This window comes from Hyperolius riggenbachi, chromosome 6 (assembly GCF_040937935.1).
Source record: "Hyperolius riggenbachi isolate aHypRig1 chromosome 6, aHypRig1.pri, whole genome shotgun sequence".
Classification (NCBI taxonomy): Eukaryota; Metazoa; Chordata; class Amphibia; order Anura; family Hyperoliidae; genus Hyperolius; species Hyperolius riggenbachi.
In genome coordinates, this window is record NC_090651.1 from 140,073,943 (window position 1) to 140,099,213 (window position 25,271).

Sequence of the window (25,271 nt, forward strand, 5' to 3'; positions counted from 1 at the left end):
TCACACGTTACGTCCATAGTGTCGCTTAACTCAGACATATGAGGTGGTGTAACTTGATTAGCGCCTTCATCTTGTTGTAACAATAATGGCTGTGAATCAGTGATTTCGCCCCCAAATAACTCCTGCGAAGTGTCAAATGTAGCGGATGTGGTACTTGTAGCAGCGCTGGTGGCTACGGAAGATGAGGTGTTCTGTGTTAAATAGTCAACCACGTCCTGACAATCTTGGGAGTTGATGGGACGTGTCTTCTTCTGAGCCCTGTACTTTGGGCCAGGGCCGCACGAAATCACGTCAGCACGACCTCGAACAGAACTGCTGGGTGGCCTGCCTCTGGGTATGCCTCTGGCTCTGCCTGTTGTTTTGTCCATATCAGGGGGGATGAAGTGAAAGGTATGCACTGACTTGACTAATACAATGTGCAGTCACACAGGTGCAGTGAAAGGTATGCAGTGACTGGTATTACAATACAATGTGCAGCTGTTACACAGGTGCAGTTAACAGGTATGCACGGACTGGTATACTAAACAGCGTGTGGTCACACAGATGCAGTGAACAGGTATGCAAGGATTTGTATTACAAATGTGCAGCTGTCACACACACACACACACACACACACACAGGTACCGTGAACAGGTGCAATGACTGGTGGTATTAACAATGCATGCGCTCACGTAGGTATAGGTAGGTAGGTGCACTGAACAGTGAACAGTTGCAGTGATTGGGATTACAAATGTACAGCTGCCTGTCACACACACACACACAGGTACCGTGAACAGGTGCAATGACTGGTGGTATTAAGTATGTGTGCACTCACATAGGTAAAGGTAGGTAGGTGCACTGAACAGTGAACAGGTGCAGTGATTGGGATTAAAAATGTGCAGCTGCCTGTCACACACACAGGTAGTCACTGAATGTGCTGGGCCTGGTAGTGGCACAGTAGGAATTACCACCAAAGGCCTGCTGCGACTGACTGACAGGGCTGTATATAATGCAAGTGGGCAAAAAAAAAAAAAATAGATCACAAGAACAAGATTAGCTCTCAAAAGAACTGTTGAGGGGTGCTTTTTTTTAGTAATAAGAATCAGCAAGGAGCAAGCTAACAAGCCTACAAGCAGGGCCGGCCTTAGGTTTCACAGCGCCCTGAGCGAAACCTGATTTTTGTGTCCCCCCCTTCATCCTCTTCCCGCGTGTATATACACACACACACGCATGCACGTATACACACACAGGCCCATATGCAATTCCCCTTTTCTCCTGAGATATCTCCTAGAACAGTGGTTCCCAACCTTTTTGATGTTGTGACACATCACGCCAAATGCTCAGATCTCTTTGACACGTCACGTACGGTATGTATAATAGAAAAAATACTATTAACAACCACGAATGGATGGAAAGAGTGCATTATCCTGAATACACTTAAAAATGAAGGCTAGAACCTTTCAGGAATATTAATAAAAACAATCAGTGGGACAGTTAGCCGCCTTCCCCCCATTTAGAATGAAAGCACAGCACTGACAATTTGCACCACACGTTATAGCCGCAGTGCGCCCCCCCCCCAAAAAAAAAACGCCCTCAGACTCAGTATAGGTAGGTAGCCAGGTATAGGTGACCCCAGTATAGGATCTCATGTGTAGGTGCCCTCAATATAGGTTGCCAAGTGTAGGTGCCCCCAGTATAGGAAGTCAGTTGAAGGTCTCCATCCCCCCCATAGGTAGCCAGGCGTAGGTGCCTCCAGTATAGGTAGCCAGGTGTTGGTGCCCTCAGTAAAGCTATAGGTGCCCTCAGTATAGGAAATCAGGTGTAAGTGCCCTCAGTATAGGCAACCAGCTATAGGCGCCCCCTTGGAAGCTGGCGCCCTGAGCGACCGCTCCGGTCGCTCATATCAAAGGCTGGCTATGCCTACAAGAGCCTAACTAAGCTTTCCCTATAGCTCTCTCTGCAGCAGCAGCTCTCCCTTCTCTAATTACTACAGACACCACAAGTGAATCCAATGCCTGACGCTGCCTGCCTTTTATAAGGGGGGTGGGGCTCCAAGAGGGAGTGTATGTGCCTGCTGACTGTGATGTAGAGGGTCAAAGTTGACCCTAATGATGCACTATGGGGGCGAATCGAACTTCCGGAAAAGTTTGCGGTTCTCCGCAATCGCGAACCCCGGAAGTTCGCCGGTTCACGTTTGCCGGCAAACCGTTCGAGCTATCTCTATCACTCAGTGTTCTGTGGTGACAGGAGCTGGGAGAGAGACTGATACTGAGACGTGGTAGGCCTTTTTCTATTTTTTTTTTATAAATTTCGCCCCCATACATAACCTATTATCCCCATAGCTGCCCATTAACCCCTGATCCTCCCTCTTCTTAACAATTTAGCCCTAGGGGTCTCTCTGATCCCCACTTTCACTACCTTTCAGTACTTTACCTCCACTTTACCCTCGCTTCTTACCCTTATTTCTATATATATTTTTCAATTCTTTTCCTTATTCCCTAAAAAACATGGACTCATGTCAAATAAAAAATTGGTTAGGACAAACTCAATACAACTTAAAACAAAAAATAAAATGTAATGTTCAAATTATAAAGACACTTGGGAAATTTTCAGCAACACTTCACGAGCAGGGGCTATGCAAATAAACAATGGCAGTGTAACAATTAGAGTAAAAAAATAAAATAAAATAGTGCACCTTGTGTATAATGGGTTGCTGCACCAACAGTTTGTTACTAAGTGAGGTATACAGTGAGTTGCAAAAGTATTTAGCCCCCTTGAAGTTTTCCACAATTTGTCATATTACTGCCACAAACATGAATCAATCTTATTGGAATTCCACATGAAAGACCAATACAAAGTGGTGTACATGTGAGAAGTGGAACGAAAATCATACATCATTCCAAACATTTTTTACAAATCAATAACTGCAAAGTGGGGTGTGCGTAATTATTCGGCCCCCTGAGTCAATACTTTGTAGAACCACCTTTTGCTGCAATTACAGCTGCCAGTCTTTTAGGGTATATCTCTGCCAGCTTTGCACATCTAGAGACTGAAATCCTTGCCCATTAATTTGTGCAAAACAGCTCCAGCTCAGTCAGATTAGATGGACAGCGTTTGTGAACAGCAGTTTTCAGATCTTGCCACAGATTCTCGGTTGGATTTAGATCTGGACTTTGACTGGGCCATTCTAACACATAGATATGTTTTGTTTTAAACCATTCCATTGTCGCCCTGGCTTTATGTTTAGGGTCATTGTCCTGCTGGAAGGTGAACCTCCGCCCCAGTCTCAAGTCTTTTGCATTTTCTAAGAGGTTTTCTTCCAAGTTTGCCCTGTATTTGGCTCCATCCATCTCCCCATCAACTCTGACCAGCTTCCCTGTCCCTGCTGAAGAGATGCACCCCCCAAACATGATGCTGCCACCACCATATTTGACAGTGGGGATGGTGTGTTCAGAGTGATGTGCAGTGTTATTTTTCTGCCATACATAGCGTTTTGCATTTTGGCAAAAAGTTCCATTTTGGTCTCATCTGACCAGAGCACCTTCTTCCACATGGTTGTTGTGTCCCTCACATGGCTTGTGGCAAACTGCAAACGGGACTTCTTATGCTTTCTGTTAACAATGCCTTTCTTCTTGCCACTCTTCCATAAAGGCCAACTTTGTACAGTGCATGACTAATAGTTGTCCTATGGACAGAGTCTCCCACTTGAGCTGTAGATCTCTGCAGCTTGTCCAGAGTCACCATGGGCCTCTTGACTGCATTTCTGATCAGCGTTCTCCTTGTTCAGCCTGTGAGTTTAGGTGGATGGCCTTGTCTTGGTAGGTGTACAGTTGTGCCATACTCCTTCCATTTTTGAATGATCGCTTGAACAGTGCTCCGTGGGATGTTCAAGGCTTTTGAAATCTTTTTGTAGCCTAAGCCTGCTTTAAATTTCTCAATAACTTGATCCCTGACCTGTCTTGTGTGTTCTTTGGACTTCACGGTGTTGTTGCTCCCAATATTCTCTTAGACAACCTATGAGGCCGTCACAGAGCAGCTGTATTTGTACTGACATTAGATTACACACAGGTGCACTCTATTTAGTCATTAGCACTCATCAGGCAATGTCTATAGGCAACTGACTGCACTCAGATTAAAGGGGGCCGAATAATTATGCACACACCACTTTGCAGTTATTTATTTGTAAAAACATGTTTGGAATCTTGTATGATTTTCATTCCACTTCTCATGTGTACACCACTTTGTGTTGGTCTTTCATGTGGAATTCCAATAAAATTGATTCATGCTTGTGGCAGTAATATGACAAAATGTGGAAAACGTCAAGGGGGCCGAATACTTTTGCAACCCACTGAATATTGTATCATTTAACTATGATGAGCTGTAGAATACATTTTGGTGTGTTTCAAAGCTTGAACTCATGTCACATAGAACATAGGTAGGAGCAAATCCATCCAACGCAAATAAAATGTCATTTTCAAAGGTATGGTCAAATTTCAGCAAAAACACATGAAGCCAAATGTATATAATATATAGCAATGATAGGAAAGATTGACATTTTTACATTTAGTGAAAAAAATGGCCTTGAAAAAGCCATTGGTGCTGCTCATGGTTGGTTAACAGTCTGCTGTATGCCCAAAAAATATATGATTATGTATATAGTTTGTCATTTTAACAGTGACACGCCAGAGAAAAGAATTTGGTAATTTTAGGGCTGAGGCCCATGCCATGTAGATTCTTTGTAGTGACAAAGTGGAAGAAACCTTTAATAAAATACCATTTTCAAAGTTATTTTCAAAATTCGGCAAAACAACATAAGCCTAAAAGCAACAAAATAGCAATATCTGTGTAGCCTGGGTCTCTAGTTTTTAGAATGGTGATATTTATGACTTTTATCGAATGCTCTGGTGCTGCAGGGGTTTTGATAAGAAAGAATGACATTATTACATTTTGTGAAAAAAATAGCCTTGAAAAAACCATTGGTGCTACTCATGGTTAACAGTCTGCTGTGTGCCCAAAAAAGCAATCTGATTATGTATGTGGTTATAATTTTAACCAGGAGTAAGATAATAGAATTTGGAGTGTTTTAGTGCTGAAACCTATGTAATGTGAATTCTTTTTAGTGCCAATCTGAATCAAAAGCAATACAATTGTCATTTTCCTATAATCTGTACCAAAATAAAACATTTTTAAAAATAAAAAACAAAAAAACAAACAAACAAAAGTGACAAAATTGAAAAGATAATACATAAATTGTAACCTTAGGGACTTAGCTTTTAAATATGTATGCGCTATAATCAAACACATGCACATGCTTCATTTAGATTGGGGGGGGAGGGGCGGCTGGTGATCGCTGGCCTGGGTATTGAAAAGTAGAAATCCGGCCCTGAATACGGTGGGCTGTGCAGCAGAAAGGCTGCTGAGTGTGATGTTACAGAAAAGCTGCTGAGGTTCTGGAGTGAGGTGGACTCAAGTGCTGGAGATGCAGGATTGGCCTGGATACGTGAGCGGCAGAAGTGAGCCATTGGGCATCTGACAGGTGTCACTCATGAGCGAATGTGCCTGGTGAATAGCAAACAGAAGTTGTATGCCAGTGACCCTGAAGATAACCTGACGTGAGGGTTGGTACAGAAGTTTTTTGTACTTTGTGTGACTGCATCCCCAGTGCAGTGGCATAGTAATCAGGGAGGAACATGCCACACTGGGTGTCACCATGGAAGTAGCGCCAACTGGGCAGAAGCGATCTAGGCTCCAGCCCGCGGGGCTGATTAGCGAGGGGGGTGTGGGGATGCAGGGAGGGGAGCCCGGCAACATTCCTACCTCCCTCTAAATGGGTCCCCCTCCTGTGTCCTGCTGGGGGGGCATCTATACTAGCTATACTGGGGGCAGCTATACTGGGGGCAACTATACTAGCTATACTGGGGGCAGCTATACTGGGGGCAACTATACTAGCTATACTGGGGGCAACTATACTAGCTATACTGGGGGCATCTATACTAGCTATACTGGGGGCAACTAAACTAGCTATACTGGGGGCAACTAAACTAGCTATACTGGGGGCATCTATACTAGCTATACTGGGGGCAGCTATACTAGCTATACTGGGGGCATCTATACTGGGGCAACTAAACTAGCTATACTTGGGGCAACTATACTAGCTATACTGGGGCAACTATACTAGCTATACTGGGGCATCTATACTAGCTATACTGGGGCAGCTATACTGGGGGCATCTATACTAGCTATACTGGGGCAACTAAACTAGCTATACTGGGGGCATCTATACTAGCTATACTGGGGGCATCTATACTAGCTATGCTGGGGCAACTAAACTAGCTATACTTGGGGCAACCATACTAGCTATACTGGGGGCAACTATACTAGCTATACTGGGGCAACTATACTAGCTATACTGGGGTAGCTCTGGAGGCAACTATACTATCTATACTGGGGGCAGCTATACTATCTATACTGGGGGCAGCTATACTATCTATACTGGGGGCAGCTATACTAGCTATACTGGGGGCAGCTATACTAGCTATACTGGGGCAACTATACCAGCTATACTGGGGGCAACTATACTAGCTATACTGGGGGCAGCTATACTGGGGGCAACTATACTAGCTATACTGGGGACAACTATACTGGGGGCAACTATACTAGCTATACTGGGGCAACTATACTGGGGGCAACTAAACTAGCTATACTGGGGGCAACTATACTATCTATACTGGGGCAGCTCTGGGGGCAACTATACTATCTATACTGGGGGCAACTATACTAGCTATACTGGGGGCAACTATACTAGCTTCACTGGGGCAGCTATACTGGGGGCAACTGTACTAGCTATACTGGGGGCAACTGTACTAGCTATACTGGGGGCAACTATATTAGCTAATACTTTAAATTACAGTTAGCTCCGCCCTCATGCGGTCATGACCACGCCCAATTTTTTGCCGGTTGTGGCCACGCCCATTTTTAAAGGGGGGGGGTGTCTTTTAATACCCAGCACCGGGCGCCAAATGCCCTAGGTGCGCCACTGGAGAGCACTAGCCTAGAGAGAGAGAAGATACAGGGTGGGCAGTGCAATAATACAACTATTTTGTCAGCCTAGTTAGATTACAAGTATATGCCATATGAAAAAGTATATTTGCAGAACATAATCATTCTGCCTTTGCAGCCCCCACCAAAATCCCACACACAGCACAGAAGGACAATGTCTGCACCCCCAGTGTTCTCTCCCCCAAACATTGCCTTGTCCCTGGTAAGTTTAAGAATGCAGCCATGCAAGACAGACAGCAGATTCGTATTGCAGAGCAGCCAGTCAGCCAGTCTTATCTGACATTCGTGACGCTGCCTGCAGAGACCATGAAGGAAAGGCTGCAGCACGATTGGTTACAAGTACACAGTGTACTTGCACAGAATATCCCCCGTGCAGAGCTGACAGTGGCAGTGCAGGCAGAGGCTTTTTCCTATTTACCTCTCCGTGCAGGCACTATTGTCTTCCTCCTCCAGCATGTCTGCTCCATACTTTGGTACCATGATGCTGAGGGAAGGGGTGGAGAGCCAAGCAAACCTTCTGGAGGAAGGAAGGAAATAGTGGGTGCACAAAGGGGTAAATATGATAGAGCCTCTGCAAAAAGGGTCAGAAGAGCCTCCCCAGCCTGTGACCTCCCTCCTGCTCGCTCCCCGTTTGGTCAAATCTAAAGCTCACCCTCCTCTAGAGCTGATGAGGGAATAAGGGCAGAGGCTCCATCTGATCGCTGCCTGCCTGAGCCTCTCGTGTACCACCAGGACTTTTAATCCCTGTTGCTACGTGTGATGAGTGAGTCACATGGAACCAGACCCAGCCATCCAGCCTGCCTGCGGCCGCCCGCTGCTAGCCTGTTATGTGCAAACTAATGCTGGGCGGTTGCGGATGTGCTGGGTCTGGCTGCCTTTAGCAGAGTGGAGGAACTGGCAAGAGGAAGTGGAGGAGAGTGCAGGGGAGGCCAGACGGGCGGCATGAATAGCGCGGTCAGGCGCTTTGATGTTGCTTGCTCACTGTGTGCACTGTAAACACTTTACTACCCCCCAGCCGCCCTAAAAGATGCTGAAATTCTGGCGCCCTAGGCCTTTGCCTAGGAGGCCTTGCCATAAATCCGGCCCTGACCGTATTCTGAGAGATGCAGTAATTGCTTCTGCTGGTCCTAAAACCTGGTCTGGGTTTGCAGAACTGGAGTTTAAGCTACAATCCTTCTCTCAGATCCCAAATACATCTGTGCGACAGTGGAGCTGCTGACCTGCACCAGCAATCCCCTGGGACCTTTTCCTTCAAACACAGATCAATATCTAGCTTACCTTTCATGTACATCTTACAGCTAATTACATAATATCCTCGAAATGGAACTTGCTGGCTATTTAAAACTTTGATAATGAACCAAAATACTATGTGTGTATAGTAAATTGCTATAATTCCATGCTGTCCTGTAGAGATGGCCCGAACCTCCGATTTTCGGTTCGCGAACTTCCGCGAAAGTTTGCGCGAACTTTCTTGAACCGCGATAGACTTCAATGGGGTGGCGAACTTTGAAAACTAGAAACACTTATGCTGGCCACAAAAGTGATGGAAAAGATGTTTCAAGGGGTCTCAACACCTGGAGGGGGGCATGGTGGAGTGAGATAAATGCCAAAAGTCCCAGGGAAAAATCTGGATTTGACGCAAAGCAGCGTTTTAAGGGCAGAAATCACACTGGGCTTGATTCACTTACCTGGCGCAGGCCTGAAAAAACTTGCAAAATGAGGGAAACTTCTGCAAAATGGGTTGGAAATAGTGTGTGTGTGTGTGTGTGTGTGGGGGGGGGGGGGGGGCATTTATACATAGATCTTAGGCTCAGAATAAAAGCAGGGACTCATGTTTGCAGAGCAGTGCACCAATTATACTTGACTGCCAATAAAGCCAATAAACCAAATTATAAATGTTTTTTATGGGCACAACTGTTCCCAGCTGGCACTGAAAGTACTGTTTTTTTTTCCAACAATAAGCAACAGTAAAATTCAATAAACTGTGTTTTTTATGGGCACAACTGTTCCCAGCTGGCACTGAAAGAACTGAAAGCACAGTGGCTGCTGGCAGTGCCTGCTGGCAGTGCCTGCTGGCAGTGGTGAGGCTGGGGCACTGTGGCTGCTGCCAAATGCCAATGCCTGGCAGTGGTGAGGCAGGGGCTCTATGGCTGCTGCTGGGCCGCTGGCAGTGGTGAGGCAGGGGCTCTATGGCTGCTGCTGGGCCGCTGGCAGTGGTGAGGTAGGGGCTCTGTGGCTGCTGCTGGCAGTGGTGAGGCTGGGGCACTGTGGCTGCTGCCAAATGCCAATGCCTAGCAGTGGTGACTGAGGCAGGGGCTCTGTGGCTGCTGCTGGGCCGCTGGCAGTGGTGAGGCAGGGGCTCTGTGGCTGCTGCTGGCAGTTGTGAGGCTGGGGCACTGTGGCTGCTGCTGGCAGTGGTGGTGAGGCTTGGGCACTGTGGCTGGCCTGGCTGGCAGTGCTGGCACCTAACCGCTAGCTCTGTCTCCTACCTACCCCAAGCTAAACCCCAATGCGAATGGCAGAGCAAGCCGCGCATTCGGGTATTTATATACCCAACCACGTGACCCGCTCGGCCAATCACAGCTATGGTCACAGCCAGTTAGGCTGTGTGACCACAGCTGTGGAAAAAAGCATTGTCGCCACTTATTGGCTACCTGCAAGGCGCCAATAAGCGAGGGGAGGAGACCGAACAGCGCGGCTGAGCACCACGCGGTGCTCGGCTGTGCTCGACCCGAACAGGCGAATGTTCGGGGAATAACGAACAGTGCCGAGCACTGTTCGATCACTAGTGCAGGCAGAGATACTGTGTGTGGGAACTGACTTAGCCTTCGGGCAGGCTTGAGCATGCTTTGCAGACCAGGCATCCGTGGTCAGATGGACCCTTGACCCAACGCTGTGTGCCAGAGATGTCACCACTTGGCTTTCAACATTGCGGTACTGTTTAGGTATCGCCTTTTTTGAGAAATAATTGCATGATGTTATCTTACACTGCGGTGTGTGGCTTTGCTTTTGTGTGCTGCTTTTCCTCAGGTGGTCATCCCATTGCAGTTTGTGCTTTGTAATCATGTGCCCTACGCGGGTCTAGGTCTTTCCATGGCTCAATTTTCGGTGGCAGAGAGTACAGATGGCATTGCTCTCATCTGAGGCCGACACACACAAAAATTTCCACACCACTGAGCCCTGGGGTGATGGCACTTTGGTGGTGGCGGCCGACTGAGTGTTAAGTGGGGTGCCAGAATCAGAGCAGGAGGAGAAAGATATGTCACGCTTCCGTGCAGAAGCTGAAAGCTGAGAAAGATAAGGTGTTCTGTGTTAATTAGTCAACTACGTCCTGACAATATTGGGGGTTGATGGCACGTGCCTTCTTCTGAACACTGTACTTTGGTCGAGGGCCGCACGAAATCACAACAGTGCAACCTCAAACAGACCTGCCAGGTGGCCTGCCTCTGCCTTTTGTTTTGTCCAGATTGGGGGGATGAAGTGAAAGGTATGCACTGACTTGAATAATACAATGTGCAGTCACACAGGTGCAGTTAACAGGTATGCACGAAGTGGTATATCACACTGCGTGCACTCACGTAGGTAGGTGGGTGCACTGAACACAACAGGTAGGTATATGCAGTGAGGGTATTACAATGTGCACCTGTCACACACAGACAGGTACCGGACAGGCACAGTGACACTGCGTGCGCTCACGTACGTAGGTGGGTGCACCGACTGATGTGAACAACAGGTAGTTATATGCAGTGATGGGTATTACAATGTGCACCTGTCACACACAGACAGGTACTGGACAGGCAAAGTGGCACTGCGTGCACTCACGTAGGTAGGTGGGTGCACTGACTGAAGTGAATAACAGGTAGGTATATGCAGTGATGGGTATTACAATGTACACCTGTCTCACACACACAGGTAGTCACTGAATGTGCTGGGCCTGGTAGTGGCACACACAGTAGGAATTACCAAGGCTGTCTATGCAACACAAGTGTCAGTGGGACACACACAAACAAAAAAAAAAATCACAAGAACAAGATTAGCTCTCAAAAGAGCTGTTGAGGGGTGCTTTTTTAACAATAAGAATCAGCAAGGAGCAATCTAACAAGCCTACAAGAGCCTAACTAAGCTTTCCCTATGAGAGTCTGCAGCAGCTTTCCCTTCTCTAATTAATGCAGGCACACGAGTGAGTCCAAAGCCTGACGCTGCCTGCCTTTTAAAAGGGGGGGGGGGGGAGTGGCTCCAGGAGGGAGTGTAGCCTGACTGGCTACAATGTGCCTGCTGACTGTGATGTAGAGGGTCAAAGTTGACCCTCATGATGCACTATGGGGGCAAACCGAACTTCCGGAAAAGTTTGCGGTTCTCCGCGATCGCGAACCCCGGAAGTTCGCCGGGAAGCGTTCGGGCCATCTCTACTGTCCTGTTGTACGTTAAATAAATGACTAAATGCACCAGTAGGGGATAAGGCCTTAAAACTCATGATATACAACAGTTAATCAAATGCATAAAAATAAATTAGTCCTATAATTAAAAATGTGTTACATTTCAGTTCTCTCCATTATTAATTTTTACGATTGTGCAATTCTGGTGATCACACAGTGTTTGATTGCCTATCCATGCAGAGTGAGCAGACTGCAGCCATACTGTGAAGAGTATTATATTGTCAAAGCCTATAAACACAGAGCAATGTGTGCTCGCAGGGCAATATGTATCCTTAACTCACAATCCCATTTTCCGGTCTGGTTTCAGCACAGCTGGATATCAAATTTGCAGGCAGCAGGTGACGCTTGACACTTGCAGAGTGAGAATTTAGTACTACACTACAATAATAATGATATGATTGAGGATCGCAGAACCTTTGAGCTGCAGTTATTATTAATAACAGCTCGTAATAATGATCCAGACTCACTCAAGAGACAGCTCAGTATCTCTCAGACCACTTACTGTCTGATTAAATGATGGCTAATGGGGGTATGGCAAGCTATAGAGGTGTCCTGAGGATAATGATAACCAGGCTAAACTGTAGAGTCGCTCAAACAGATGGTGGTCACAAGCCAAATGCTTTTCTTGTATTACAGAGTAAAGGTAGGCTACTATATAATTGCCAACCTGCACTGGCAGGAGATGAGGAGGATCACATTAGGTGTTTAGCTTCAGCATAATTATGCACGAAAAACTTGCAGCATCCTATACAATAAAACCTAACTGTTCCTGCGCATGTGCGCAGTACAGAAAGCCATTGGGACGGGAGGTGAGGCCAGGGAGCAGGGCAGCGGGTGCGCGCGCGCGCCGGGTGGGCGGAGATCATTTTCCTACCTAGAGCCTGTTTTTATACGGGCTTAGGTAGACTAGTAATAACTAAATTATCATGTAAGAGCACAACTGACAAGGACATGTGCTCACATGGCCATAGTGATGGCAACTGATAAAGGTTAGAGATAGTCAGTGTCCATCAAGGCATACACAAGTGGTATGTTATGTTTGTGCACTACAATTTAGGATGAGCGCATTTAAATCCCACCATTTAGGTGCCACATACACCTATAAGTATTGTGTGGAAAGTCAGTCACTTTAACTGATTACAGACCAAAGGCTCTGGTCCCTTTAAGGAACAGAGCCTTTTTTTTATTTTTGCACTTCCTGATCACTATGATTGGCTCACAGTGATCAGGAGGAGCCAATGAAAGTGGCTCCCGACCAAGTTACGGAGCACAGCTGTCTGTAGACAGCTGAGTTCTGTGCCAGCGGGGATGTGCTATTGTGTCCCGTGGATGGGATCGGGAAGCGTTATAACGATACTGTATCAGGCTTAGGCAGCCATGAGTTTTAACCACGGCTGGTCCTGAACCAGTTTAAAGGACACCTGGCCCGAGGCAAGACTGCCTAAAGTAAGCACAGAGGGGAAAACCGTACAACGCACAGACATACTGTATGTGGATCCAGCATGGACATACCTCTGTGCCTACCTTAGGTAGCTTTGCCACAGGTCAGGTATACTTTAAGGTAGCTGAATACTAATACATTTTTAGTACCTGTGGCATAAAATCAATATCTTCCTGCAGAGCCGGCCTTTGGGGGTGGCAAGTGGGGCAATCGCCCCAGGCCCCACACCTGAAGAGGCCCTGCACTCTCTGTGGCGGTTGGGAGAGCGGGCATAGTAGTTAAAACTCACATGTCTTCCGCTGATGCTCATAGTTTCCATCTCCTCCCTGTCCCGGCATCAGACGTATTGGTAACAGCGCCCCCTGTGATGACGTGACCGCATGTCACCACAGGGGGAGCTGTTACCAATACACAGATGTCGGGACAGGGAGGAGATGGAAGCTGTGAGCATCGGCGGAAGAAAAGTGAGTTTTAACTACTATGCCTGCTCTCCCCACCGCTGCAGCCACCTACCTATCTAACGTCCTTAACGTATTTAATGTCCTAACTAGAGGCGATGTGCCTGGATATATGTATTTTGTTCTTGTTACTGACCCCTGTGGCTAGGGTCTAATTCAGTGCACTCCCTCCTTCCCCTGTATGTGTTTGTCAGCATGCACACAGCTTATGCTGGTGTATGTGCATGGTGCACATGGACACATAACGTTAGCTCCCTTGTGCGACTGGTAAGATGCGCTATCTGTCCCAGGAGAGGACGTCAGGATGTGTGCTCCTAATCCATTGATAGGTTTGATGCAATTAATGTGTTTGCATGTCTGCACTATGCATGTTACAGGGCCAGAGTTAGGACACCTATGTTTACCTGGGTACTTCTGCGCAGTATAGGTGACTAAGCATAAGAATGCATTCTTCTGTGAACTAAAACCCCGGCTTTTAACTTAGCTGTAAGGAAAACAGTTGTGCCTGGATGAGTGAATCTGTGAATGCATTTGTTTGAACATTTGCATGCGAGAGTGCGAAGGGTTAATAGATTTTTACCTATCTAACCTGTACTGCGGGGCACCTACCTATCTAACCTGTACTGCAGGGCACCTACCTGTCTAATCTATACTGCAGGCACCTATTTAATCTATACTGCAGGCTGGCACCTATCTAATCTGTACTGCAGGCACCTATCTAATCTACACTGCAGGCACCTATCTAACCTGTACTGCAGGGCACCTACCTTTCTAATTTATACTGCAGGCTGGCACCTATCTAATCTGTACTGCAGGCACCTATCTAATCTATACTTCGGGGTACCTACCTAACTTATCTATACTGCGGGGCACCTACCTACCTATCTAATCTGTACTGCAGGCACCTATCTAATCTATACTTCGGGGTACCTACCTAATTTATCTATACTGCGGGGCACCTACTTACCTATCTAATCTGTACTGCAGGCACCTATCTAATTTATATTAAATAGAATCATAAGAAACCAAACACCAGCATTAAAGCAAACCTGAAGTATGTGTAGTACAGATAAGCAATAAAACATTTGTAGCAAAGAAAAGAGTCGCATATTTTTATTTTCAGTTATATAGCTTTTTGTAAACATTGCATCATACTGTCACAGTTGTAGTTTTATAACCGGACTCGGTCTTTTAAGCTATAAAACAAAGCAGAAGTAATGACCCTTTGAAAAAAAATCCTGCAGTAAAACCTTATCTTAATCTGTCTCTCACTGTTTCTTGGCTGTTTAAAGGGGAACTGAAGAGAGAGGTATATGGAGGCTGTCATGTTTATTTCCTTTTAATCAATACCAGTTGCCTGGCAGCCCTGCTGGTCTATTTCTCTGCAGTAGTATCTGATTAAAACCAGAAACAAGCATGCAGCTAGTCTTGTCAGATCAGACTTATAAGTCTGAACCACTGAAACACCTGATCTGCTGCATGCTTGTTCAGGGGCTATGGCTATTAGTATTAGAGGCAGAGGATCAGCAGGGCTGCCAGGCAACTGGTATTGTCTAAAAGGAAATAAACATGACAGCCTCCATATACCTCTCTCTTCAGTTCCCCTTTAAGTGCTTCAGAAAGACTGTATTTGTTGAGAAACACTGGTCTGGAAGATACTGTTACAGGCAGAGCAGGATCATCCACAAGGCAACCTAGGCAGGTATCTGGGGCCTAATGAGTGTCAAGGGGCCCAACTGCCTCTTTCTCTGACCCTTCTCCCTTCTTAGGACCATAAGGAGGAACCACAGCTACTACCTTGCCTAGGGTCCTATTTCATCTTAATCCATCTCTGTTTACAGGCATCCCCTATTACCTATAAAGCAATCCTTTCTGTATTCCCATTGCTGGGTAGTGCACAACTTGTCTCCAGCAAAATCTAACTTTAATATGAAAGTTTTGAGAAAACACATAGACTGAAAGCTGACAGGCAGGGCATACTCAGAACTCTATCAACATGCAGTGTGAGGCTCAGTATAAATAAATGATAGTAATAAACCTCCCTTGGATAGATTTCCTTCTTCGCTCTAATCATTCTTATATTAAATGCTATGAACTTATAATTCATTTTAGCATATGTTATGAGAGGACTCATTGGGGAATCATCTGTTTCTTGTGGTTTTCTGCATATGTCAGAACACCAGCCTTCCCTCCGGCAACGAACAAGCTCATAATGTTTCAAAGAGAGAAGAGGCTATGCTGCATCCGCACTTGCTGCACGGCACAGAGCAGCATACTGTGATCTTATCACAACACTACAGACTCCATTTTCCTCTGTCCCAGAGCTCTCTCCTCTCCGACTGATGGTATTAGACTTGCAAATGTTACGGTGCTTAGAAATTAGCGATTTAATGATTTTGCCAGACGTTACCGTATCTTCTTAAGAATCTTGGGGATCATGTATCTTTTGGTTATGGAGTCATTTCTTTACATAATGAAAACTGTAAACCTTTACAGAAGAACGTTCGGAAAATTCACTGGGGTTCCTCTGGGCCCCATAGATACAATTTCAATTTACATCTATGTGTAACGATTGGTGCTAGCAAGATCAGAGTTCTGATTATCAGGTGATCTGCAGATAATAATAATATAATGCAGATATATACCTGATTATATGGTGATCTGCAGAATCACCAATAATACAGATTTACGAAACAGATGCTAAGTGTACAAGTAAGTAGCACTATTTTATTGCACTGCGTGTAGTAATTGGTGCAACAGTATGTACTAACAGTTTTGGCAATACCTCACCAGAGGAGCTGGTGGGCACTGTAGTACAGCACCTCTCACCAGAGACAAGGGCTCCCTGGTGAGAGTAGAGTGGTCAGACAGATTGGTTCGGCAACATACAGACAGATTACAGTACAGAATCGACAGGCAAAAGCAGAATGGTATCCAGACAGAGTTTGGCAGTTAGATCAGATGGGCAAAGGTACAGAATCAGGAGACAGAGACAGAGTGTTAAACAGGCTTAGTTGGCAACAGGATCAGATAAGCTAAAGTACAGAATCACTAACAGTAAGGTTGGTCAGAGCTAGCCAGAGTCATGCACAGATTATACACAATTAGTACAAATTAAGCTATCAAACAGATCCTAAGCTTAGTGTGAATTCCCAGCTCCTGCCGGTTCTAACACACTAGGGAACTGAATAAGGTCTGAGCCAGGGGAAAAATGGGACCTTTTGGCCTGGGGGAAAACACAAACTAGAGGCCCATTTTCACAGAAGCCCCAGTCCAAATGACATCACATATATGCTGGTAGTCATGTGGGAAATACAGCAAGGACACTCAAGAGACAGCGTCACAGGTAAAGTATAAATGCACTTGCATCAGGGGCACATAATACATTTTGAGTTACAACGGTCAGGGTTTTCATCTCTCACACAAGTCCTGCAAGCAGCCCTTCTGGAGTCTAGGGACTGTCTGCCAGCAGCCCTCCTGGAGTCTAGGGACTGTCTTGTAAGCAGCCCTTCTGGAGTCTAGGGACTGTAAAAAACGTTTTAACCTAGACAATATCTTATGTAGCTGTGCACATGCAGTTAACCATGGTGAGAGACCAGACATATTTGTTCCCATGGACTCTGTAGGCAAGCCTTTGCTCTGCATCATGCTGTGTATATTTACCAGTTTTCCCGCCCTCTAATTGCTCTGTAATTGGTCGTTTATTTCCCTCAGCCAACCTAGTGGTTCACATTCCCTTATACAAAAACTTGAATGCCCCAGGCATTGTACCAGCCCTAAATCATGAAATGAGAGGCAGCCTGGGGGGAAATCTCCCCCCTTCGCCCCTGGCCAGTCCTCCCCTGGTCTGAGTGCTAACACGAAGTATTCACGACAGCAGACAAATTGCAAGTGAAGCCGAAAGGCTTAAGAAGCGGAGGAGACCCTCCAAACACGCCCATCAGTCTCAGCCAATCAGGAGAGGCTAACGTGCTCCTTGATGTCAGCCGACCAGCTGGTCAGCTGACGCGCCTCCTCCTGGCATAAAGGTCCTGACGGCGAGCGCGCGCATGTGCTAATGTGCCCTGAGGACAGTAGAGACACGTGTCCCCGGCGTACTAGCCTGAGACGCGGTAAACCTGGCAGGCAGGGACCCAGCCATGCCCACGGTGGCCCCACCATCCCCCGCAGCCGACAAGCGGCGACCACCCACGCCCGTCCTCGGCGTGCTAGACGCCCGAGGCACAGGGAGACTGGCAGGCAGCGTACCAGAAGCAGCTGCGGTGGTACTGTTATACGTGAAGTGGAAATAACATCATTAATAAAGTTGCTTATTTTTTTACAATATTCATTTGTAGATCATTTAGTTAGTGTTTGACCATTGTAAAATCTTTCCTCGCTCAGAGTTACATTTTTGAAAGATGGTGACATCTTTAGTTCTGCCAGATGATATGTGCAGAACTTTTGTTTATTGAGAGTTCTATGCACATAGGGAGAAATTGCTTGCTTGGCAGTTGAAAAAAGGTGTTATTTCCTACAATGCAACAAGATTCACAGACAGCAAACTGTCAGGACCTTGGTCATGACATCACAGTGTGGGAGGGGTTTCACCACAATATTAGCCATATAGGCACCCCTGATGATCTATTCAAGAAAAGGTAAAGATTTATCATGGGAAGGGGGGTGTCAGATACTGATTTGGATGAAGTTCAATCTTGGGTCAAAGTTTCTCTTAAAGCTGAAGTTGGAGGGGACATTTCCATAGAAAGAAGTCATGTTATGGAAAGTGATTGAACGCTGTTGCGGTTAAGCACATCAGATGACGGCCTCTCATCTGTCAAAAGAGCTCCTGTTCAGAGTCTGAATCAAGCAATAGTCCATGAAAGAACTGTGAAAGATGCAGAGAAGACTTTTCCACAGACAATAGTGGGAGACCTTTGGAGAGTTTTTCTCGCAACCGCCGTAGAGATGACAACTCCATTCGGAAGAAGGGGGAGGACAATCAGTGTAGCTCATAGGGATCCTATAGGAACAGGATCTGCAAAATACAGATGACAGGGAAGGACAAGCAGGGAGAGCAGTGCTAAATCTGTTGTATAACAGTATCAGCAATCTGTGATTGAGTTTAGCCAGAGGTGTTGAGAGGCATCTACAATCCGTTGGTTGGTGTCCAGCAATAGGAGTGGGACTACAAGGACTCATGGTCGGTAGCAGGTATGAAACCCTGTGTTATACAATAGATTCAGACAACATCCAAGGTGAGAGACCCAATAACAGTGTATGCCTCTCACTTGGTTTACCTTTACACACAAGGAGCACCCTTCTCCCGGCTAGACTCCCCTTTTCTTTTCTAGTAACAAGTGCTGTAATTTCAAATCATGGGCCTCCAGTAAATCTACCCTGTTTTGTTCCTCACAGCCAAAAGGCCCATCTGCAAGTGGTAAAATAACAAGCAGGCGCGCACGCGTATGCCCGCTGTAAGTGAGGCGGCAACAAACCTAGAGCCTGTTTTTAAACGGGCTTAGGTCACCTAGTCCATATATAACAAGTAAGGCCACAACAATACCGTATATTCCGGCGTATAAGACGACTGGGCATATAAGACGACTCCCCAACTTTTCCAGTTAAAATATAGAGTTTGGGATATACTCGCCGTATAATACTACCCCTCTTCCAACGCACACCAAATAAAAATGAAAAAAAATCATATACTGGTGCTATGTATGAACAGATACTGGTGCAGTATATAGGTGATTGACTGGTTGGATTGGTCAACTCTCCCTCTCCCTAAGTGGATTGGTCAGCTCTCCTTGTCTACCTGTTTATTAGAGCGGTATGAAAGAATAGATCGCTCTGTGCCCATAAAATATGCCTCTTTCACCCTTCTGGCCCACCCTTGTATCCTATTTACCTCCTTCTCTGCCTCTCAGATCTCGTACATGCTCACCTGCGCCGCTTCACTACAGTCCTCAGCAGCGGGATCTGAGAGATGGTAACAGGATAGGGCGTATCAACCGGCATCATTAACCCCTGGCATATAAGACGACCCCTGACTTTTCAGAAGATTTTCAAGGGTTAAAAAGTAGTCTTATATGCCAGAATATACAGTACCTGCTTGGGAAAGAGGGGGCCATGCCCACACACCCTCTCCCTGTGGCTACAGAGGCCAATAAATATGCTTCTGCTTGTAACTGCCATCATTATTGCCAGCATAGTGTATTCAACTTGTATGATTAGCCAGAATCTTTCCCCTCCAATGGAGATGTGGATGTATGCCTTATTTACTATGTTGTACTGCAGGCAGTTAAGGAGAATTACAATCCCCACTTCAGGGTGAGCCATTTTCTGAAAACTAGATGCTACCTTCAGTTCTGTCCTCCAAGGTGTCCTCTATTTTCTTACAGTACCAACATGAGTGGGTAAAACCTATTTGATTAAGCTACTAAACCCCTGCAGTAGTAATGTTGCCAAGGTTTAGCTGGATTTATGAAATGGACCATATGTAAAGTCTCTCCCTTCCTTGAAAATGGCTCTAGTTAAAGAAAAAAACAAAAAACAAAAAAAAAACACTTTTTGGCAGTCATAATGTGTCTGATAGAGATAAGTTAAAGGATACATATTTTCAAGTTGTCTAACTTCCATAGCAGAATGTAGTTGCATTAGGAGTGTACCTACAATGGACTTTCTATAGTGAATGGAGAACACAGGCATGTTCCTTGGCTACTGACATGCCTGTATCTGTATGCCTTCTTTACACATCCGGAGACCCCCATCAGCCTGTAAATCAATCCCCAAATACTCAACAAGCCGCTTGTTGAATGGACCAAACAGAAAAAGGCGAGATTAGCTGCAATGGCTATTGCAGCCTAAATCGTGTCCACCTGCGACAACTGTTCTCCAGTGTCCCCTCAACACATTCCTGGCTCAGTACAGGAGCAAGGACCCGGAAATAGTGCTGAGGTCCCATCCATCTGGAAAGAAGACAAAGATTTTTCAAAGTAGATAAAAATGTAGAAAGGTGCAGAGGAGAGCAGCAAAAATGGCCTGGACAGAAGGGGAGGGGGTTACTGCTTCAGGTAAAATACTTTTTTATAAGGCTTTTGAACTCACAGGTTTCCTTTACTGTTGGTTTGTTGTTTGTTGAATGGCACATATGTATCTATAGCATGTTCTGCTGATTTTTTAGTTTTGCCTGCTTTCATTGAGAATACTTTGTATAATCATGATAAATGCACCTCTAACACATCAAAGCCACATTATAGATACATTGTAGAAAGCAATCCCATTCTTTCTGGAATCATGTTTTCCCCTGGCTATGTGTAACATGGTTCTGAGTGGGACGTCTTTTTACACTTGTGCCTATGCTACCTATCTTGTGTAAATAGCCAGTGGCAAGCTGTTTGATTGTTTGCCTTAGTAGTAATTTTAGCAATTGCACAGGGAGTGCATATGTGTATCATATTGCAACAGACATACTGTATGTTTAACCCTCCTTCACAGATTGGAAAAACCTGACACATATATCATTATCATACATTGTAGGTGCAGAGGTTGCTTAACATTCATGATGAGCAACACGATCAATAGTTGCTCAGTGTGAACAGTTATCTCAATAAATTAGATAAAAACAACACAACACACAGGGTAGAAGGCTTTGTACATGGACGTCAAGAACAGGAGAGTTCATTTAAGTAAACTCAGTCAGCCTTTAACAACAAAGCAGAGATCAAAGTGAACCATTACTTCAAGCATCCAGTCTGGTCTCTGCGAGTTGCCATAATTTGCGCTTCACCTTTGCTGATTGCCCTGCTTCACACGTTTTTACATACTTTCCTAACATATTTGAAGTGCAAAATGCTGCTTTATAGCATTCCAAATACGTTAATATACATTTTTGTACCAGGAGGAAAGATAACGCATAAATATGGATTGGAGCACATAGTGCAATTATGCTTAGGGAGAAAGCATTATCGTTTAACACAAAGGAGATCATCCTTTTCTGATTTCAGATGTATGTAATAAAGGAACATATCTGCCATTTTAGCCATACCAGCCCACATGGTACATGATATGGAGAGCTCTGTAAGAGGGGCGACAAAGCTTCTACCTCTCCTACAGAGATCATGTCATGGACAAATGGCTTTTCCTCACTTCCGGTGCCCAGGAGGTGGAAGGGTTGCATAAACTGGGGAGTCTTATGTAGAATATGGGAGCCTCTTTTAATAAGGGGACCCTTCCCCCAGATGTCCAAACTCTTCCAGATAAATAGGTATAGTGGGTCACTTTTGAACCTATACCTATTAAGGGTTTACTAATAGAATAATAAAACACTTTATTAGGGGGAAAAAAATCTTCTGTCTTTAATTTGTCACTTCTTTTTTCTTTTACTTTTTTTTCCTTCTCACATAAATCTCAATTGAAGGGTCCTCAGCTGATGGGCATCTCTGCTCACCCGACGTCCGCACTGCATGCCAAGCACTGCTGACATTGTCACGTGCCACGGAACTCACCATTACCATCACTGTTGCCATCCTTTTCTCCATTTGAATGGAGAATAAAACATATGATACAACTGGTCCAACGGGTGGCACACAGCGACGATGCCAGCAGTGCCTGACAGACAGGAAAGTGTAATGGCATTTTTGAACTGATTATTTATTTGATGGACAGTTAGTACATACTTTCCTATACTTTGTTACTCTACACATTTGCTCACCAAAACTGCTTTTCAAAAGTGTACTAAATAAGGTATGCAAACCCCTTTGGCTTTCACATGTGACCCTCTTGGAAGCTGCTATCCTCACTTCTGAATTTTACCTCCAGATCATTTTAAAAATCAATTGCAACTGCCTAAAAGTTCAGGTTTTGCTATTTCTCATGTACCAGAATCCATAAGAGGCCATGCTTTATTTGAGCAGGTATAGCTTTTAGCTGTTCAGTGCTTTTGTTTGCCTCAGTGTTCTTGAGAGCCTATGAATGGATATTTCAGAGTATGGGAGAGGCTTCTGGGAGTGCTTCTCTCCCTCAATATTCATTAGGAAGTGGCTGTTTATGGCGTCTTTCCTGATGTATTCTTCACTTCCAGCAAAATAAGGTAGGAAACATTAGTCTTGGTGAAGCTTTTGCCAACTAGAAATTGCATTTTTTGCTGGTAAATTGTTTTTGTGCAAAATCGTGGCTTGTCCCGGCTCTCCAATTAAGCAATACCTTAGAAGCTCAGTCTCTTCATGAGCCTGCTGACCACACAGTGAGGGATAGCAGCATCCAAATGAATCATCATTCTGATTTATATTCTTATATAACTGTTTGTGATTTCCTGGACAATTCTTGTATAATATATTTCCATTTATATGACCTACAGCTTGTTAACTCTCCTTTGGAACCCTCTACAGCTCTGGAATGCAACCTGTCACCCTGGGCCTGCATTGCAGCAAAACAGTTAATTTGCACTTCGGTACAATGGGCACCGCATAGACCACCATGTAAATTGTGGCTATAGCACAGGTAATTTGGGCACTGGCAGCTCCCGATTAATATAGTTTTAGGCGCGTATATCAGCAGAGGGGGATTTTAGTGGCGACTGCAGTGTTGATATCGGTGGAGATTGAGAAGGGTTCGGTAAGGGTTAGGCTTTAATAGAGGGAGAGCTGAAGTGAGAATAAGGAAAGGTTTAGTGATCTTGAAATGTCAGTACAAAGGTGAACTTTGGGGAATCTGATTACATCACAAGATGGAAACCATCTAAATGTGTTCTGTTATATAAATAACATGAAAAACAAAATAATAACATTCCCAAGGTGCTAGCACCCTCCAATGGCAATCAGTTGGGCATCTCAAGGATCCATTATGGTCGTTATCGCTGCGCTTCGCCAAACATCGTTTTAGTAATCCCACACCTGTCCCCTTGTCATGCGATCATGGAAATTATCATTCGTCACTCAAAAGATCTCTAGTCGTTGGAAAAATTGTCATAGAAATCGCGTTGTGGGCACGGGCCTTTTCAAGGAAGGAACAAAATTGATTGGACATGGACAATAACAAATAGCCAGAGGTCTTAGTAGAGAATCTGCATAAAAGGGATTGTTGCCCGATTTGGTCATTAATGGCCATATAAGGCAACTGTATCTGCTGTATCTGGGAAAACCTTATATAGGGACCCAGAGTCAGTAAACGGCCTTTAAGGATTGTAGAATGTTACCTTTAGCTGGGTCACAAGGTCAAGATCAGTGTTGAACAGCTTGGAATATAATGTGCAGCCCTCTGATGCACACTTTAGGCTCTCTATAGCTAATAAGTTGGCCACCATTGATCTATCACCTTTACGTGAACACAGACGAGCCTCTGGCATTGGCTGCCTTCAGTATACGCGTACGTTAAAAAGGGGCGCTGGGAAAAAAGGGCACGGGGTTTTAAACGATAAACATGGATAACGTTTAAAAATATAATGTACTATATTTCGTTTAAATATTCGTTTTTAAAAAGTTATAAATCATTAAATAATGTTCATGAAATCGGCAATTGTGAAAACGTTAATCTTCCGTTTAAAAAGTGAAATGTATAATAACATTTAAAAAAAAATTAGTAAGTAACCCTCCCTGTACCTACCCCTAACCCCTAGACCCCCTGGTGGTGCCTAAACCTAAGACCCCCTGGTGGTGCCTAAACCTAAGACCCCCCTGGTGGTGCCTAAACCTAAGACCCCCCTGGTGGTGCCTAAACCTAAGACCCCCCTGGTGGTGCCTAAACCTAAGACTCCCGTGATGGTGCCTAAACCTAAGACCCCCCTGATGGTGCCTAAACCTAAGACCCCCCTGGTGGTGCCTAAACCTAAGACCCCCCTGGTGGTGCCTAAACCTAAGACCCCCCTGGTGGTGCCTAAACCTAAGACCCCCCTGGTGGTGCCTAAACCTAAGACTCCCCTGATGGTGCCTAAACCTAAGACCCCCCTGATGGTGCCTAAACCTAAGACCCCCCTGGTGGTGCCTAAACCTAAGACCCTCCTTAGTGATCACTGTATTGTGTGTAGAATAATGTTTTAGAAACAGTAAGGGATAAAATATATTACAATTTACGTTACGTACTGATCGCTTTATTTTGTGAATAATAATGTTTTACAAACAGTAAGGGATAACATTTAAAATAATGTTTTATTGAAATAGGAAACGTAAATCATCACAAGCAGTTATAAAACATTAAAAATCTTCGGGCGCCCTTGGAAAACGTTATTATTCTCGGGCCCCCTTTTTTCCCGTTCGGCACCCAGTTAACGATATTTATTATGGGAGTGAATAGCGGCGCCCGATTTGTCCACTAGCCTCCTGCGCCCTTTTTTACTGTTACCTCAGTATACTGTATTCCTTGTATGACATCCTCTATTCTCATTTCTATAATCCCTTCTAGAATTCTCAACATCCTGAACATTCTTTTCATGGCAGGCTGCCAGAAGCAAATTGCCAAACTTGTCACTTATGTCGTAGCAAATCTTTGCACTCTGATACTCCATTTTTTTTCATAACAAGTTCTCACCTTCATGCAAGACGTAAGAAAAGAAAAAAGCTTAATAACCGCCAAACAAACACCAGCTTTAGGGAATTCTTAAATTGCATTTAGATGGTTGATGAAATCACGTATAAAATGTGCAATGTTAGAACACAAGTTAACTCTTAAAATACGTACAATAACATTTCATTGTGGCACATAAACTATTTCTTGCTTGGAAAATCAACAGCATAAGGGCCCTTTTCCACCAGCGCGTTTGCGCTGGCTGAATCGCAAAGTCGCAAACCGCTAGCGATTTTACAATCGCTACGGTTTGCTTTTTAACAAAGGAATCGCGGTAGATCATTTCCACTACCGCGATTCGTTTTTTACCCGAACGCGAACGCGCGGCGGAGCGATATTTGCAGTGATTTTGCTATG

At 45.0% G+C, this 25,271-nt stretch overlaps 1 protein-coding gene across 11 annotated transcripts in view; it reads right to left on the reverse strand.

Moving 5' to 3' along the window:
- The window catches only part of OLFM3 (olfactomedin 3), a 407,311-nt gene that overhangs the window by 42,134 nt on the left and 339,906 nt on the right, over window positions 1-25,271 (reverse strand). The window contains exon 3 of one of the 11 annotated variants that reach the window (XM_068240005.1): window positions 16,145-16,181. The exons of the other annotated variants lie outside the window; for them this stretch is intronic. Coding sequence (XP_068096106.1) covers window positions 16,145-16,181 — 37 coding nt within the window. The remainder of the gene's footprint in view (window positions 1-16,144; window positions 16,182-25,271) is intronic. 11 annotated transcript variants of the gene reach the window in all.